At 37.9% G+C, this 15,570-nt stretch overlaps 1 protein-coding gene and 1 pseudogene across 3 annotated transcripts in view; both read left to right on the forward strand.

Annotated features, from left to right (window-relative positions):
• Positions 1 to 2,387, forward strand: part of SNX2 (sorting nexin 2) — a 53,736-nt gene extending 51,349 nt beyond the window's left edge. For 2 of the 3 annotated variants that reach the window (XM_045891609.3, XM_064595826.1), the window contains exons 13-15: positions 550 to 630; positions 724 to 795; positions 2,230 to 2,387. In XM_045891609.3, the coding sequence (XP_045747565.1) occupies positions 550 to 630; positions 724 to 795; positions 2,230 to 2,280 (204 nt within the window). In that variant the 3' untranslated portion in view covers positions 2,281 to 2,387. Of the gene's footprint in view, positions 1 to 549; positions 631 to 723; positions 796 to 1,379; positions 1,464 to 2,229 lie in introns of all 3 variants that reach the window. The other variant, XM_064595825.1, reaches the window with a different exon arrangement.
• A 149-nt stretch (positions 2,388 to 2,536) lies between these two features.
• LOC123855706 (protein FAM3D-like) lies at positions 2,537 to 11,092 on the forward strand (annotated as a pseudogene).
• The last annotated feature ends 4,478 nt before the right edge of the window (positions 11,093 to 15,570 follow it).

A 15,570-nucleotide genomic window follows, 5' to 3' on the forward strand; every position in this document is an offset into this window, starting at 1 on the left:
ACCAATAGGTCTTCAGTAGACCATAATTCCACTTTTTTTTTTAAATCCGAACATTTTACTATTGAAAAATGTTTTTAAATGTTTGTCGTATAGTTTTCTTAAAGTATTTCCATAGGCATATAAATTGTGGTGAACATGTATTCTTGAACTTGAAAGAATGTTGTTGATACATTATGGAATAATTAATGATATCAAAAGGAAATGATAAAACTACCCCAACACTGCTAAATTGATAGTGAATTTTATACTCAAAATCTTTTCATCTGTCTTAGTTGTATTTAATTAAGCTGTGGAGATTATAATTGATTAAGTACTAGAATATCCTAATCTTGAGTATATCTGACAGTGAAATATTAATGAAAATTAAGCTGATAGGCATTTCTAGTAATGAAAAATTAAATAAAAGTTTGAATGATCCTAAATTGGGCTTTGCCATTATTGAGCTTCCTCAGGGTTTACAGACATTAAGTCAGTGATTGTGACAGCTAGTTCTATAATATTTTCCTTACAGGAATTAAAAATATGTGCATTTTTGTTTGTTTCTGTTAGTGGGAGGCAAAAGTACAACAAGGAGAAAGAGATTTTGAACAGATCTCTAAAACAATTCGAAAAGAAGTGGGAAGATTTGAGGCGAGTATAATGACATCATTTTTTTGCTGTGATTTTGTAGTAAACTCAAATTTAGTTTTGTACTGATAGACTTTCTTCTTTATTGTACCACAGAAAGAACGAGTGAAAGATTTTAAAACTGTTATTATCAAGTACTTAGAATCATTAGTACAAACACAGCAACAGGTAAGCTAATTTTTTTATAACTTAACAAACTTCTAGAACTTTTTGGTATACTTTTTCATTTTAAAGATGTCGGAGAAAAGAGTTTTTAGGGCACCTGGGTGTCTCGGTTGAGCGGCTGCCTTCGGCTCAGGTCATGATCCCAGGGTCCTGGGATCGAGAGCCTGCTTCTCCCTCTCCCTCTGCCTGCGGCTCTGCCTATTTGTGCTCTCTCTCTGTCAAGTGAATAAATAAAATATTTTTTTTAAAAAGGAATTTTTAAACTTAATGGAGGAGTAAGAAATGGAGTAAACTGATAAGCGCAGAGGAAAACATGGTAGTTAAATTGGAAATTCTCAGGTCGTTTTTGCCTCTGCTCCTGAACTCCAGTTGGGATACATTTTCCCCAGATTATGGCAAGGAGAAACTTGCTGAACAGCGTTTCCCTTTTTCTGTCTTCCTAGTGTTACTTCCCTAGTGATCACACCTGTTTGAGTAAATTCTTCAGTAAGTTCTTTTCCATAACAGAACTTAAAATTAAAAATTGGCTTTTTTTTAAGATTTGGGGGGTTTGTATTATTGTGATTTTTGTTTTATTTTGTGTGTAGTTGGTGGTGATGGGATGCCACAGACGGCATTTGTCTCCCTAACTAGAGTACAGACCATGGGTTTTAATTAAAATCTATAACAAGGTAATAGTATGCTTTAATATAAATTTGAGTAATCAAATTATTTAATGTCTTGAATAGAAGAATTTCTTTATCCAGCTTTAAAATATGTGGATTAGGAACTTATATAATATATAATAGACTGATTTTTAATTGAGAGATGACATTATACCTTCAGATTATATTTAGTCTTTAAATACTTCATTAAAAAATAATTTATATGAATTTGTTTTTAAATGAATTGTTTTAAATGTAACTTTATACTTTCACTAATTCTATGGACTATGGAAGAAACACTGAAGCAAATTCCTTCTACTCTCAAAAGAAGACCACATGTCCCTTTCTTGCCTAATACTTTTTTTCTCCCACCTTTTTTTCATTGTTTTCGGCTAGTGTAACATAAAATGTGAATATCCTCTGAATTAGGGTATGTTATCACTTTATATTGGAAAGGTTCGTTGCAGTTTTATTATTTAAGGTAGTCTCATTTATATTAACAATCTGTTTCTATATACAATTTTGCATAAACAAAGAAAATCTTAAGTTATAAGGTTTTTTAAAATTTTTATCGTTTCCATCAAAAACTGAAATAAGCCAGTAGTAATTAATTTATACATGAATTATATTGACAGACTTCAGATAGGGAAATTTAAATGATCCCTCATAGAACTAGACTTCAGTAAATGTTAATCGTTATTAGTTACTCGTAGAGACATTTTATATGCTGGACGGAATATATGCATGTAAATGACAAAAAGGTAATTAGAATATCTTTGGTTATGATCCGCAGCTGATAAAATACTGGGAGGCATTCTTGCCTGAAGCCAAAGCCATTGCCTAGCAAGAAGATTTCTGTTACGAAGATCTTGGATGTTTGTTCCAGTTACGCTGAATTCCACAGTGAAATCATTTAAAACCATCTAAATAAACCACTCTATATTTTATGAATTACATGTGGTTTTTTTATATACATATATATGTATATATATATACTCTGACATTTTATTACAAGCTGCATGTCCTGACCCTCTCTGAATTAAGCGGACTGTGGCATGACATTCTGCAGTACTTTGCTGAATTGAACACTATTGTGTCTTAAATACTTGCACTAAAAAGTGCACTGCAAGGCCAGAAAATTTTATAGTATTTTTTCTTTACAATACATTCTGTAGTGTGTTTGCCCTCTTTATGGAGTGAGTTATCAATGCATTGATTGATGTTCACTTATACATTCCTGTACAGAAACTATGATTTCGTGATTACAGTAATAAAACGATATTCCTTGTGAAGTATTAGTAACAAATTATTTGGGTATGTAAACATGTTAGAGATCTTTTAAAAGCATTTTTAATCACAAGAAATTCTTGTTACTAGATATACGTAGGTGATGCTGTTATCCATTAATTTTTTTTAATTGCCAGAAAAAGCTGAACTCTTTCACTATAAATGACTAAATGAAGGTTAAGTTCTCTTCTGAAATCATCATAAACCAAAGAACATTTATCTTTTGATTCTACTCTGGGAAATGCTCTTGTCTCGAGTAAAGGAGAGAATGAATACTTCCCTTTACTTGTTTTACTTTCATCCCTATTACCAGTGTCCAATTTAGGAATTAGGAAAAAATGTATTTTTGTGCTTCTGTTACAAGTCCTGTGATTTTGCTCATCTTCTGTCTTCAAAGTCCTAGACTTGTGTGTATTTTAATTTATTCCTTGCCTTTTCTGTTTTTCATTTTAAACTTAAGGTTAGATCATCTATGGTCATAACTGATAATGAATGGTACCATGCTAAAATTCCCCATGATTTGGTGAATAACCAAGGATAACAGAAAGCACATTTGAAGTAAAATGAAATTTGTTTTTGGCACCCTTCTTACTGATACCATATCTTGTTCAGATGGCTGTTACCTAATCCTTGATGCTTACAAAAGTTTAAGTTATGACTGGCATCAGTTTTCATTTTTTGAAGTGTTCTTCAAGATGCCCCTCTTAAGCTTACCAGCTACACCTCCCAGAGAAGTCAAATATGGTTATGTGTAACTGAGTCCTCTCCAGCACTTACTGGATACAATTAATATATCAGAGTATTCTCAGATATGTTTGCTTTCACTTGTTTTAGCTGAAGTTTTAAGCCTACTGTAGACATTACTGATTTTTAGACTCCTAGAACTCGGAAGAGTACCTAACACATAATAGGTTAATAAGAAGGACTTGATGAACAGGAAAAGAAAATGCTGGAAGATGCAAAATAATATATGCTCCCTTAAGAAGAAGAAACTGGAGCAGAAATAGGACTTCTGTTAGAGATAACTTAGAAACTTTTGAGGAGTGAGCAATTCATAGTAATATATATCACATGCTCTCTTGTCCCATTAATACTGAGCAAAATCTACAATGATGTTTTACTGTTAACCTCCATCGTTACGTTACTTCCAAAGATACAGTTTATACAGTAGGTTAATAACTTAGTTATTCCAGTCAAAATCTTCCATTCCTCTGTGGTATGTTCATTAGAGTATTCAACAACTCCAAATAAAATAATAAATATTCCCATTCTTGATCAAGCCGAAGAGAGTAACAGACACTGACCCCGTTCCAGTCTTCATTCCTCTTGACAGTCCTCATTAAAAAAGGAATCTTTGGAAATATCAAGTAAATTATATGAGCCTCTGATAGCTACCAACCTTTTTAGTATCTTCAGCACTCAGCCCACCTCCACCTATCAATCTTAACATCTATTCATGTTACTGAAATACTTTCACTGCAGTAAATAGAACAAGGGCATTAATAGTGCTGATAACATAGTCTTTTGGATAGAGCTGAATTTTTTTTTTTCTTAAATCAGATAAAGAAGTACTAAGCCTATTACGTGGGATAAGCTGAATCTGGAGTCAGCATACACGTGTTCAGTCTTGCTTCTGTCACGTTGTAACTATGTGACTTTGGCCTTATCACATAAAACTCATCTGTAAGACAAGGGTATAAGACTCCTGAAGTGCCTTTCCACTTTAAAATAGTTTGCTTAAAATACCAAACTTCAGTATCAGTATTACTCTATTAGAAAATCAAATTCTACTCAAAATCACCTGTTAATAAAACAAAGCTAGAACAAAATTGTGTGTAAAAATAGGATTTCTAAAACCTAAAAGGATGTTTTCCTAATGGTATTTTTTGACAAGCTATTTTCAACTATCCAGCTCGTTTTATACATGCATATGTATTTATACTAGCCTCAGAATACCCTTGTTTAATTTGTTGCTCTTCTTTAAACTTTTTTATTTTATTATCCAGATCTAGTAAAGTTTTACAAAGTTCTTGTACAAGTTGTTTCATGAGTGGTTTTTTAAGAAACCTTTTAACAAAATCCAGTTTTTCTGAAGGAATGAAATCAGGTGAATAGAGAAGTAAGACTATATTCTTTTAAAAAATGCTTCTTGATGTCTAAGAGCATTAGAAAGACTCCCATTCTTCTGTCTTAATGAATATGACTAGTTCTGAGGCTGATGGCTACTTCACTTTCCTTGCTGTAGCTCCCTGCTTGGATAGTCACATGACTCACAGGAGTCAAGGATGGACAGCAGAAATTCAGTAATAGTAACTACTGATAGGCCGAGCAAAAGTCATCTTGTTTTAAAGGTAGTGAGGAGGAAGGAGAACACATGTAAAAAGTCCATTCACTGGCTTGGGAACTGTGCAGGCATTTTCATGTCCTATTCATTAGTCTGGAAGTGTGTGTATTTCTCCATGTGACATAGTGCCTGTTTCAAAGTATTAAAAAAAGACTTTGAATAGAATCACCATCCCCTTCCTTATACAAAATCTAGAATCTGTTAAGTATCACTGCTAACCCTCACAGTGAAGGATATGGTTTTGAGTAATAATGAAGGTAAATGGTTGGCCAGACAGAATTAGCAAGAAGAGGGGAACTACGTAATGTGAATACTTGCTGACTACTCTGCTTTTTATAATCAGGGCTATGAAGAGAGGTCATAGTAATCTGTGGATAAGGTTCTTCAGAGTTTAGACCAAGAAAAATGCAATGTGAGCCACATAAGTAATTGTAAGTTTAGCCAAATTTTAACGAATAAAAGAAACAAAGTTAATTTAAATATTTAAACCCAGTAGCTCCAAAATACTATTTTAACATGTGATCCGATATATCAAGGATTATTGTGATATTTTACCTTCTGTTTTTCCTGTTAAATCTTGGATAATCCACTGTGTATTTTACACTTACATTACCTCTCCATGCACACTAGCCACATTTTAAGTGATTAGTTGTCACGTGGCTAGTGGCTACAATACTGGACAGTGCAGGGTTGAACAATGCCTGTGGAGATGGAGGCTAACTCCCAACAGCTGGTTTATTCACCATCTCACATCCAGTGAAGAATTTGAAGTGAAATAAAAGGGACTAGTAGCTGTTGCTCTCAAGGGCAGGTACGATCTAGGTGCAAGACTTTGTAGTTTAGTTCCTCGCAGATAATGGATACTTGGTATCCACTGTGAATACATTGTAGCACTATCTTGCCAGAAGCCACTTACAGACTGTAGTACAACTTCTTCCTCTCACTGATGAGCAGATCCAGAGCTTAAATCATTATGGTTGAACCAGTTTTTCCTGTTTTCCCTCTGTTAACCATCTGTGAACATTCTTCCTTGAAAATGTGTGATAAGCTTTTCAAGATTCCTGTTCTAATCATTAACATATGTAATTCTAGGAAGTCCTTTGGGATACAGAGAATTCATTTATTCAAACTGTTAATTCAGAAGGGGCTGAGAATAGAGATTGTACAAAACAGGAAAGCTGTGGCTTGCTGTCTAATCTTTTAACATATGGGAAGAAATTAAAAATGCTCATCTTCCTTTCTCTCGTCACATAACTTTTTTAAAAAATTCTTTAAGGATTGAATAATTCAAAGTATTTTTTTAAATTAACTGGGTCAAATGGAAACTTTGTAATTAAAGCCAATTAAGGTGAAGCTGCCCACTGTTAATACACAGAAAATTATCTTTTTTATTAAGGCCAGTTAATGAGATATACTGCTTTAAGGGAGTACTTTGAGAAAAAGGTTCTATTTTAAATTTATATATATACATATATATATATATACACACACCTATGTAACTGTTTAATAAAAACTAAAATCAGACAAAATTTAACAAAACTAAACAATAAATTGCCTTATTGCTTCCATAGTCAAGTCTCAAGCTATCTCTTGATTTTAACTTGTATTTACTAGATCTTTATTTCAGATGTTCTCACTATGTAAGTGTGTGTGGATTTGTATGTGTACATAAATATTTGTGTGCATGCATCACAGTAGGCTTTCAAACAGCTTAGTTTCTAAATTTCAGTTAAAAATGTTTCCCAGCCTCTTGGGAAACAAGTTGAGACATAAAACAAGCTTTTTAAAAATGCTGTCGTTTACATTGTTCAGGTACCATTATTTTGCCAAGACCAACTTGAGTTGATTCTATTTCTGAAATGTATTCCCTTCTCATTCCTACTATTTCTCTCCCAGAGTCTGGATCTTGTGACCAGGTACCAGAACTGTTTTAAGTCTCCTACGAAATGCGCATTCTTTCACTCCCCCTGCTCTGTCAGTCCTGCAACAATCTGCTACTAAAATTACCTTTCTAAAGAATTCTTAACCACGGTACCATGCACAGAAATTCTCAGGAGACCTCCCTACAGACTACAGATAAAGTTCCAAATGATACAAAATCTGGTCTCAAACTACTGCCTGTCCTGGTCTTACCCTTTACCCTTTGCTTTAATCACGTGATGCCCCCGTCTTGTGAGCATGCTCCCAACTTCCCTGGGTCAGTGCTGTTGTTGATGTTACCTTGTCTGAGTTAACCTTTTCCCTTTTGCCAGCAATCATTTAAATCCTGTCCATTCTTTAGACTTTAAGGCCACATTTAAAAAGTCCACATCTTCCATATATCCTTTTTAGACTCCTAACTAGAAGGACTCTAGTAACACCTTGTGCCTTTCAGACCGTACTAACGGATGGCTTTGTTGCATTATATCTGATGGTTGTCTGGCCTTCCTGCTTTGACTAGTGTGTATGCCCCTTAAGGAATGACTCTGCCCTTGTTAGTTTTCGTAGAACCTAGTATGGTACAGCCACAAGATGTATATAGTTATGCATGTAGCCCACCAGTTTAAACGCTGGCTCAAGAATCTACATCATTGACTTTGAGCTCATTATTTTTCTATAAAACTTAGTTTCCATATCTGTAAAATGGAGAGTACAAATAGTACTTGTTCAGGTGCTCCTTAAGGGAATTAAGATAATTGATGTGAATTTCTCAGCAGTAGCAAGTGCTTAATAAATATTAGCTATTACGTATCCAGTAATATCTTAGTAATATCTCCAGCTGAGTGAAATACCTGCATTTTGGTTATTTCACCAGTATTTGGGCTTCTTGAATAAAATGGGTATGTGCGTGACTAGATAAATGGGCTTACCAGAGGGGTTTCCTCTCAGAACACCACCCTTGAGATCTGCTCTTGGAGCTCTGGGGCTGAAGGTCAGAAATGGAGCGGGGCGGATGCTTCTAGTTATAATCAGTTTGTATTCAGCCAATAAAAGTTCAGAACTATCCCCACTACAAATGAGTCTTGTCAAGAAATGAGCTAGAGACCTTCAAAGAAGCCCAGGGACAAAGGAAAGAAGGGTGACAGAAATGTGGGACTTGCTTAGGGAGAGAAGTTTATTTCCACCCACAGGAAGTTTGTGAAGAACTTTGAATATGTCCCATAGACCAAAGGAAGTAGTAAACAATGAAGAAAAAATACAGAGAATAAAAATGTGATAGTGGTTGATGGGTCAGCAGTCAGCCAGCCAGGTGATGATGAGGGTCTGACCACTCAATGGAAGTAGAAAAGGAGATCGTGCAAGCAAATGGAAATAAAAGTGGGTAAGTTTCATTCGATAAATATTTGTTCAGTCTCTACTTTGTGTCAGGCCCTGAAGCAATGGATTGAGATCAGGAAAATACAAGAAAGTTGCCTAGGATGATGCCCGGAGTTTGGGCTTTGATGACTTCCGATACTGCTGCTTTGCTTAACCGAGACCTTCGAGGGAGATGTAGGTTTGGGGAAAGATGAAATTCTTCGGGGCGTGTTGTCTTTGAGGTACTTTTGGACATCCAACGTGAAAATATGAAAAGTCAGAACTAGGTATTATATCGTTGTGGAAATGTGAACATGCTCTGTCCCTTCAAACCATGACTGTTCCTGAAAGCAGCTTCAGAGAACAGACAGAAATGGAATGAAATTAGTTTGCCCAGGACAAGTCCTGGGTAAAACTAATATCTAAGGTGAAAATGGCAGTTAAGAAGTCCGGTAGATGGAAAGAGTCTCAGTAAAAAGGAGAGATACTTCTGAATGAAAAGAAAGGGAAGGTTGCTTGTATTGGGAAATAAAAGACTGAAAGCTCTTTTCCTGGGGAAGCGGGGAAATTCAGCCATCAGGGGGTAATATCAACAGGTAAGTCAAAAGATTGCAGGTCAAGGAAATGGTACGTGTTTAGAAAACAAACATGAGTAAGAAGAATGAGTCTGGGGGTCCTGGAGCCCAAGATACTGGAGCTGGAGCTTCCAGAGCACCCACGGGCTGGCAGCGTGAGCCGGTTGGGGACTCGGGAGACAGGAGAGCCCGGCAGGTGCTGAGGGGACAGTCAGGGACTCAGCCAGGAGGGACATGGGGCTGGAAGAGCCTCACTGCCCCTGCCCCTCCCCACCCCGCTGCGCTGAAGCCAGAGTCCCTGCTTGGCATGGGCAGGACAGCGAGAAGCTAGCCCCTTACCCAGGCTAATGCTGACCCCAAGCCGCTCCTCACCTGGACAAGATGAGAGTGTCAGGTGTGTTTCGCCTCCTGGCCCTCATCTTTGCCCTGGTCGCCGCATGGATCTTTTATTTGCAGCTACATCAGCTTCAGCATGAAAACTCTCCGTCTGCCCCGCTGGCTGGGTTTGGACTCCGAGGAGATCCAGGTCATGAGGACCAAGTGTGGCCTCAGCAAGCCCTGCCTGGACAACTTCTTTGCCTTTAAAATCAGCGGTGGAGCTGCTAACGTCGTGGGCCCCCACCATGTGCTTCGAAAACCTTGTGATCGTGAGTCCGGTGAAGAACAACGTGGGCAGAGGCCTGAACATTGCCCTGGTGAATGGAACCACAGGAACAGTGCTGACAGAAGTGTCTGGAGTAAAATTCCTTAAAGAAATCCCAGAGGGCACGCTGGTGCTAGGGGCCTCCCATGATGACCCAGGAACCAAAATGAATGATGAGACCAGGAAGCTCCTCTCCACCTTGGGCAGTTCCTATGCAAAGCAGCTGGGCTTCAGAGATAGCTGGGTCTTAGGGGCCAAAGACCTCAAGGATAAAAGCCCTTTTGAGCAGGCTCCCCACCAGAGGGGAGAGGTTTAGACCAGGGGAGCTGTCCCCTTCTAAGCTCCCTGTGGAGAGGATAAATTTGCATCAAGAGCAGGACACAGGGGGCACCTGGGTGGCTCAGTCATTAAGGGTCTGCCTTCGGCTCAGGTCATGATCCCGCATCAGGCTCCCTGTTCGCCAGGAAGCCTGCTTCTCCCTCTCCCAATCCCCCTGCTTGTGTTCCTGCTCTCGCTATCTCTCTCTCTCAAGTAAATAAATAAAATCTTAAAAAAAAAAAAAAAATGAGTCTGGAGATCATGAATTTACAGGGAAGCCAACCAAAGAAAGTATCATTTCAGCCATGAGAAAGCAGGACCTCACATGATTGGATTCATTCAGAACTAGGGATTGTTGACGGGTGTGAGAGAAAGTCAAGGGGAAAGGGATTTCAAAATAAGAATTTAGAAGACTAATGAGACAGGCACAAATTGAGAGATGTAGATGCAATGATACGCTGAAAGAAGAAAGTAGTCAAAGGAGGAAACCTAAGTTTCAAAAATGATATTGTTAGTGTTATGTTGGCATTTTTTCTTTTTTTAGATTTTATTTATTTGAGTGAGAGACAGAGCATGAGCAGGGGTGAGGGTCTTTGTGGGGTGCCTGGCTGGATCAGTTAGTAGAGCATGTGACTCTTGGATCTCAGGGCTGTACGTTCAAGCCTCACGTTGGGTGTAGAGATTACTTAAAAATAAAATGTTCAAAAAATATGTATAAACCAAATTTTCTATATAAACATGAGTGAGAAAAAAATAAACTAGCATTGGAAAGGCTAAATGACAAAATAGACTGTTTCTTTGCCCCCCATGGCCCCAGTTTCCCAATCTCTTTCCTGAAAAGATAAACTCTATTTTTAGCTGTTCTTCTACCGTTTATTTCTAAGTAAAGTGCATGTCCTGCTATTTTTTGAGTTGTCAATTTTAGACATCATCTACTTACCTTTTTTATGGCAAATGGACGTTTAGTTGCCTTCCTCTGCCATCTGTCTGCCTCACACCCTCATGCCACCCCCCCACACTTCAAGTGTAGTTAGGTTAACAATTTCCAGTTAAATCAGTATTTAATACTTGCAATATTGTGCCTATGTAAATACTGTTCATCAAGGAAAGTTGTATATCTAATCATGATTTTCTTTCTTTTTTAAAAAATAAACTTTTTTGTTTGCTTTGTGGTTTTTTTGTTTTATTTAAATTCAAGTTAGTTAAAATAAAGTGTATTATTAATTTCAGGGTAGAATTTAGTGATTTCATCAGTTGCATGTAACACCCAGTGCTCGTTACATCAAGTGCCCTCCTTAATGCCCATCCCCCAGCGTTACCCCATCCCCCTCCCACCTCCCTAAACTTTATTTTTTAGAACAGTATTAGATTTACGGAATCTTGTGAAGATAGTATATATAGAGTTCCCCTCTACTCTACATCTCCTTAACTCATTATTAACATCTTCATTAGTATAGTACATTTGTTAGAGTTAATGTATTAATTACATTGTTATTAACTAGAGGCCATAGTTTATTCACATTTCTTAGCTTTTGCCTTAAATGTCCTTTTTCTGTTCCAAGATGCAATCCAGGATGCCACATTACATTTAGTCTTCTTGTCTCCTTTTGCTCCTCTTGGTTGTGACAGACTTCCCTTCTCAGACTTCCCTTGTTTTCAGTGACTTCCTACTTTTTTCCTGAGGTAAAACATGCCTTGATTTTTTTCATTTGGTTGGTGCATTTTTTAAAATATAGTGCTAATTTTTCCCATGTTTTCACATAGTCTCTTAGTCCATTTTCCCACAAGACCACTCACAATCAGGTAATCTAGCCTGATTGTTTTCTGTAAGCAAAGTCTCCTGGGGACTTCTATTTTCTCTGGACCTGTTGTCTTCTTGGATGTCCCCTACTTTTGGCTTTGGAAGTGCCTTTAGCTTTCTCCTGGGGTTTAGTCCCTACGTCCTGGGTCTCATGCCTTCCTCTTTCTTCGCTTATTCTCCTGTGTTGCTGTAGTGTATTCTGCAGTGCTTTTGTAGGTTGAAATGAAGATATGGCAGAAAGCATTGTGAAGACAGCTCCCAAAATGTTGCTGGAGTGAGGTTGCTCTAGTCTGGACCTTTTTTTTTTTTTTAAGATTTTATTTATTTATTAGAGAGAGAGAGAGAGAGCACAAGTAGGGTGAGCAGCAGAGGGAGAGGGAGAAGCAGGCTTCCCGCCGAGCAGGGAGCCCCACGCGGGACTCGATCCCGGGACTCCAGGATCATGACCTGAGCTGAAGGCAGACGCTTAACGACTGAGCCACCCAGGCGCCCCTAGTCTGGATCTTTTTATACCTGGCCCACAGTGGTAATTCTGAAGATTCCCTTTGCTTTTCCCCAGGTTTTACCTCCTATTCTTGAGAGCCCATGCCTTCCCCTTTCTTGATTCAGCCCTCATTTTGGTGGATATAGAGTATCCTGAAAATGGATGCATAAAAGCCATACTTTTGAGACTTCATTTTACCTAATTTTTAATCAATAATTTAAGCGAGTACATGTTGAAAATCACTTTCTCTCAAATTCTGAACACATTGCCTCATTGTCTTCTAGCTTCCAGTGCTGCTGTTGAGAATTCTAAAGCCATTCTGTTTTCTGATCTTTTGTGTATAAGCTGTTTCCCACTCCCACCCTGCCCACCCTCTGGAGTCTGTAGGATCTTCTTTTATCGCCAGTGTTCTGAAATCTTACAGAGATTTGCTGTTGTGTATGTCTGTTTTCATCCAGTGTGGGTGCTTTCAATCTGGAAACATGACATTCAGTTCTGGAAATTTGCTTGAGTTGTTTTGCTCATGATGTCTTCCCTTCTGTATTCGTCTTCTCCTTCTGGAAGACCCATCACATGGATATTGGATGTCCTGGACTAGGGCCATTGTTTTTCTTATATTCTATCCCTGTCATTTTGTTCCTACTCTCTGAATGTACTTTTTTGTTTTCTGGGCCATTCCTATTTTTAAGTCCTGTATCTCTCTGAGGATATTAGTGAGTTTACTTTTAAGATTATTTTCTTACCTGTTTCTGTTTCCTCAAAATTATTTTCCTATTTTGGTCTCTCTTCCGTGTTAGATGGTTTCCTCGGACATCTATTAATTTTGGGATAACTCTTCCTGTTTAGCAGTGGGAATTGAAAGCTGATTAGATGCTCTGAGCATAGTCATGGGACCTGTGAAATTTGAGTGTCACTGAAGAGTGTTATCATTGGACGGTTTGTAGGGAACTTCTAATGGGGGTGCCTCCAGATTTTTCCTCTTGGGCTGCTCAGATTTCCCAGAGACTACTTTTCCTGTCTCTTGCCTGGAAGGTAAATGTATAGCTGCAAGCCTCTGTAGGTTTTCAACATTCATCATTCGTCATGTATATCGTCACCAAACCGCAGACCTTAGCTATTTTTTGGTAAAAGTTTTCATGCCCTCAGCCAGGCTATCAACTTCCAATGCAAAGACTCTTTTACCCTCTCTTGAGGACATAGCCTCCAGAACGGTGTGGAGGTGGGGGGAGGGGATGAAGGGATTTTCCTGATTCTCCGCTTTCACTCCATCTTCCTTATTTTCGCCAGCTACCTCCCATTCTAGAGGTACCTGCTGTTCCCTGTTCCCTGTTGATGAGTCTTTTGACTTGTGCTGTGTAAATGAGGTTGGTTTTCAGCTTTCCCATTTAAATTTGGCTTTTTCTTGTTTGCTAAAACAGTTACTTCTCATCCATCTGCTTTCTAGCTTACAAAAATCTTGTTGCTGTTCCCTCTCTCCTGTTTTCCCTACTTTTATGGGTTTGAAAAAAAGGAAAAGCTCCTTGTCTTTTATTGGGGCTGGAGGAAGAAGTGAAATTAGTTATGGATGTTCAGTTTGCTATCCTAACTCAACAATCTCTACATGGGGTTTTTTAACAGCAACATTGTATTCATGGTATAGATACACTAACATATTTTTTAATCCATAATATGATAGAATTTGTTTCCAATTTTTTACCATCAAATTCTTGTACATACCTTTCCTGCCCTGCACATAGAGAACTATTTTCAGAAGTGAAATTTCTTTTTTCTTTCTTTTCTTTTCTTTCTTTTTTAATTTGTTGTTGTTGTTGTTGTTAAATGCTAAAATAATGCTGGGCGCCAACTTAACTCAGTTGGTTAAACGTCCGACTCGGTTTCGGCTCAGGTCATGATCTCAGGGTCGTGAGATGGAGCCCCACGTCAGCAGGGAGTCTGCTTGAGATTCTCCCTCTCCGTCTGCCCCTCCACTGGCTAATGCGCACTCTCTCTCTGTCTCTAAATATAAATAAATAAAATCTTTAAATAAATACTAAAATAATGCTTTATTTTATTTTTTAATTCTTTTTTTAAGTTTTTATTTAAATTCTAGTTAGTTCACACAGAAGTGAGGTTTCTAGACTGACTATGTGCCTTTAGAACTGTAATAGCTCCTGTCAGCTTGTCATTCAGAGACTGTCCCAGTTTACAGACTTTAAATAGTACTTATTTCCCCACATCCTTGCCGATATACTGGAATAACCTTTGAAATTTTTGCCAATCTAAAAGTTGCAAACTGATACCTCATTATTTAATTTGCATTGTCTTGATTACCACTGGATTTGAGCATCTCTTCTCAGTTACGGGGTAGCTAGCCTCCACAGTAGCTCCATTTAATTCCTGCCTCCTGAGACTTAAGCCATTGTGTAGTCCCCTCCCACATGGAATAAAGCCAACCTGGGTAACCAGTAGCATATTACAGAAACGATGGAGTATGACTTCTGAGGGTAAGCGATAGAAAATCATGGTGACCTCTGCCCTGAGCTCTCGTGGATTTCTTGCCTTGGGGGAAGCCAGCCTCCATGTCTTCAGGACATTTAGAGGGGCTGATAGGGAGGTCCAAGTGATCAGGAGCAGAGGTCTCCCACCAACAACCAACATTAACTTGCGAGGCATGTGAGTGAACCAACTTATGGCCCAGGAAGTAGAGTCTGAAGATGACTGAGCCTTGGTGGACGTTTTGACAGTAGCCTAAGCAGCTCCAAGATTCCTGACCCACAGAAACTGTGGGAGAGAATAAGTATTTATCGCTTTAATTAAAGTAGCTAAATTTGGGGGTAATTTGTTATGTGTTCATAGATAATTAATGCAGACTTTTGGGTCCATTTGCAATCTTCTGGGAAATGCCTAGTCAAACTGTGTCCATTTCCTATTCTGCCATTAAAAAAATTATGTATTCTTAACATATAAAATACATGTTAATCCTTTGTTATACATGTTGAAATATCTTTCTCATTTTATTAAATGTTTTTTAAACTTTGTGGTCTTTGGTTTACATTGCACTTGACCTTCGAACAACATGGGTTTGAACTGTGCAGGTCCACTTATATGTGGATTTTTTTTTTTATAAATACAGTATAGTACTGTACATATATTTTCTTTTATGATTTTAACGACGTTTTCTTTTCTGTAACTTACTTTATTGTAGGAATACAGTATATAATACATCTAACATACAAAGTGTGTGTTAACTGAAGGTTTGTGTTCTGGGTAAGGCTTCTGGTAATAGTAAGCTATTAGTAGTTAAGTTATGGGGAGTCAAAAGTTATACATGGATTTTCAACTGCAAGGGGGGGGTCAGTGCCCCTAGCCCCACTTCTATTCAAGGGTCAAGTGTAATTTTAAATCCTTATATAGTCTAAAATATCTT

Source organism: Mirounga angustirostris, unplaced genomic scaffold (genome assembly GCF_029215605.1).
Source record: "Mirounga angustirostris isolate CCGP_5_RB_7025 unplaced genomic scaffold, mMirAng1.0.hap1 SCAF_7, whole genome shotgun sequence".
NCBI lineage: Eukaryota > Metazoa > Chordata > Mammalia > Carnivora > Phocidae > Mirounga > Mirounga angustirostris.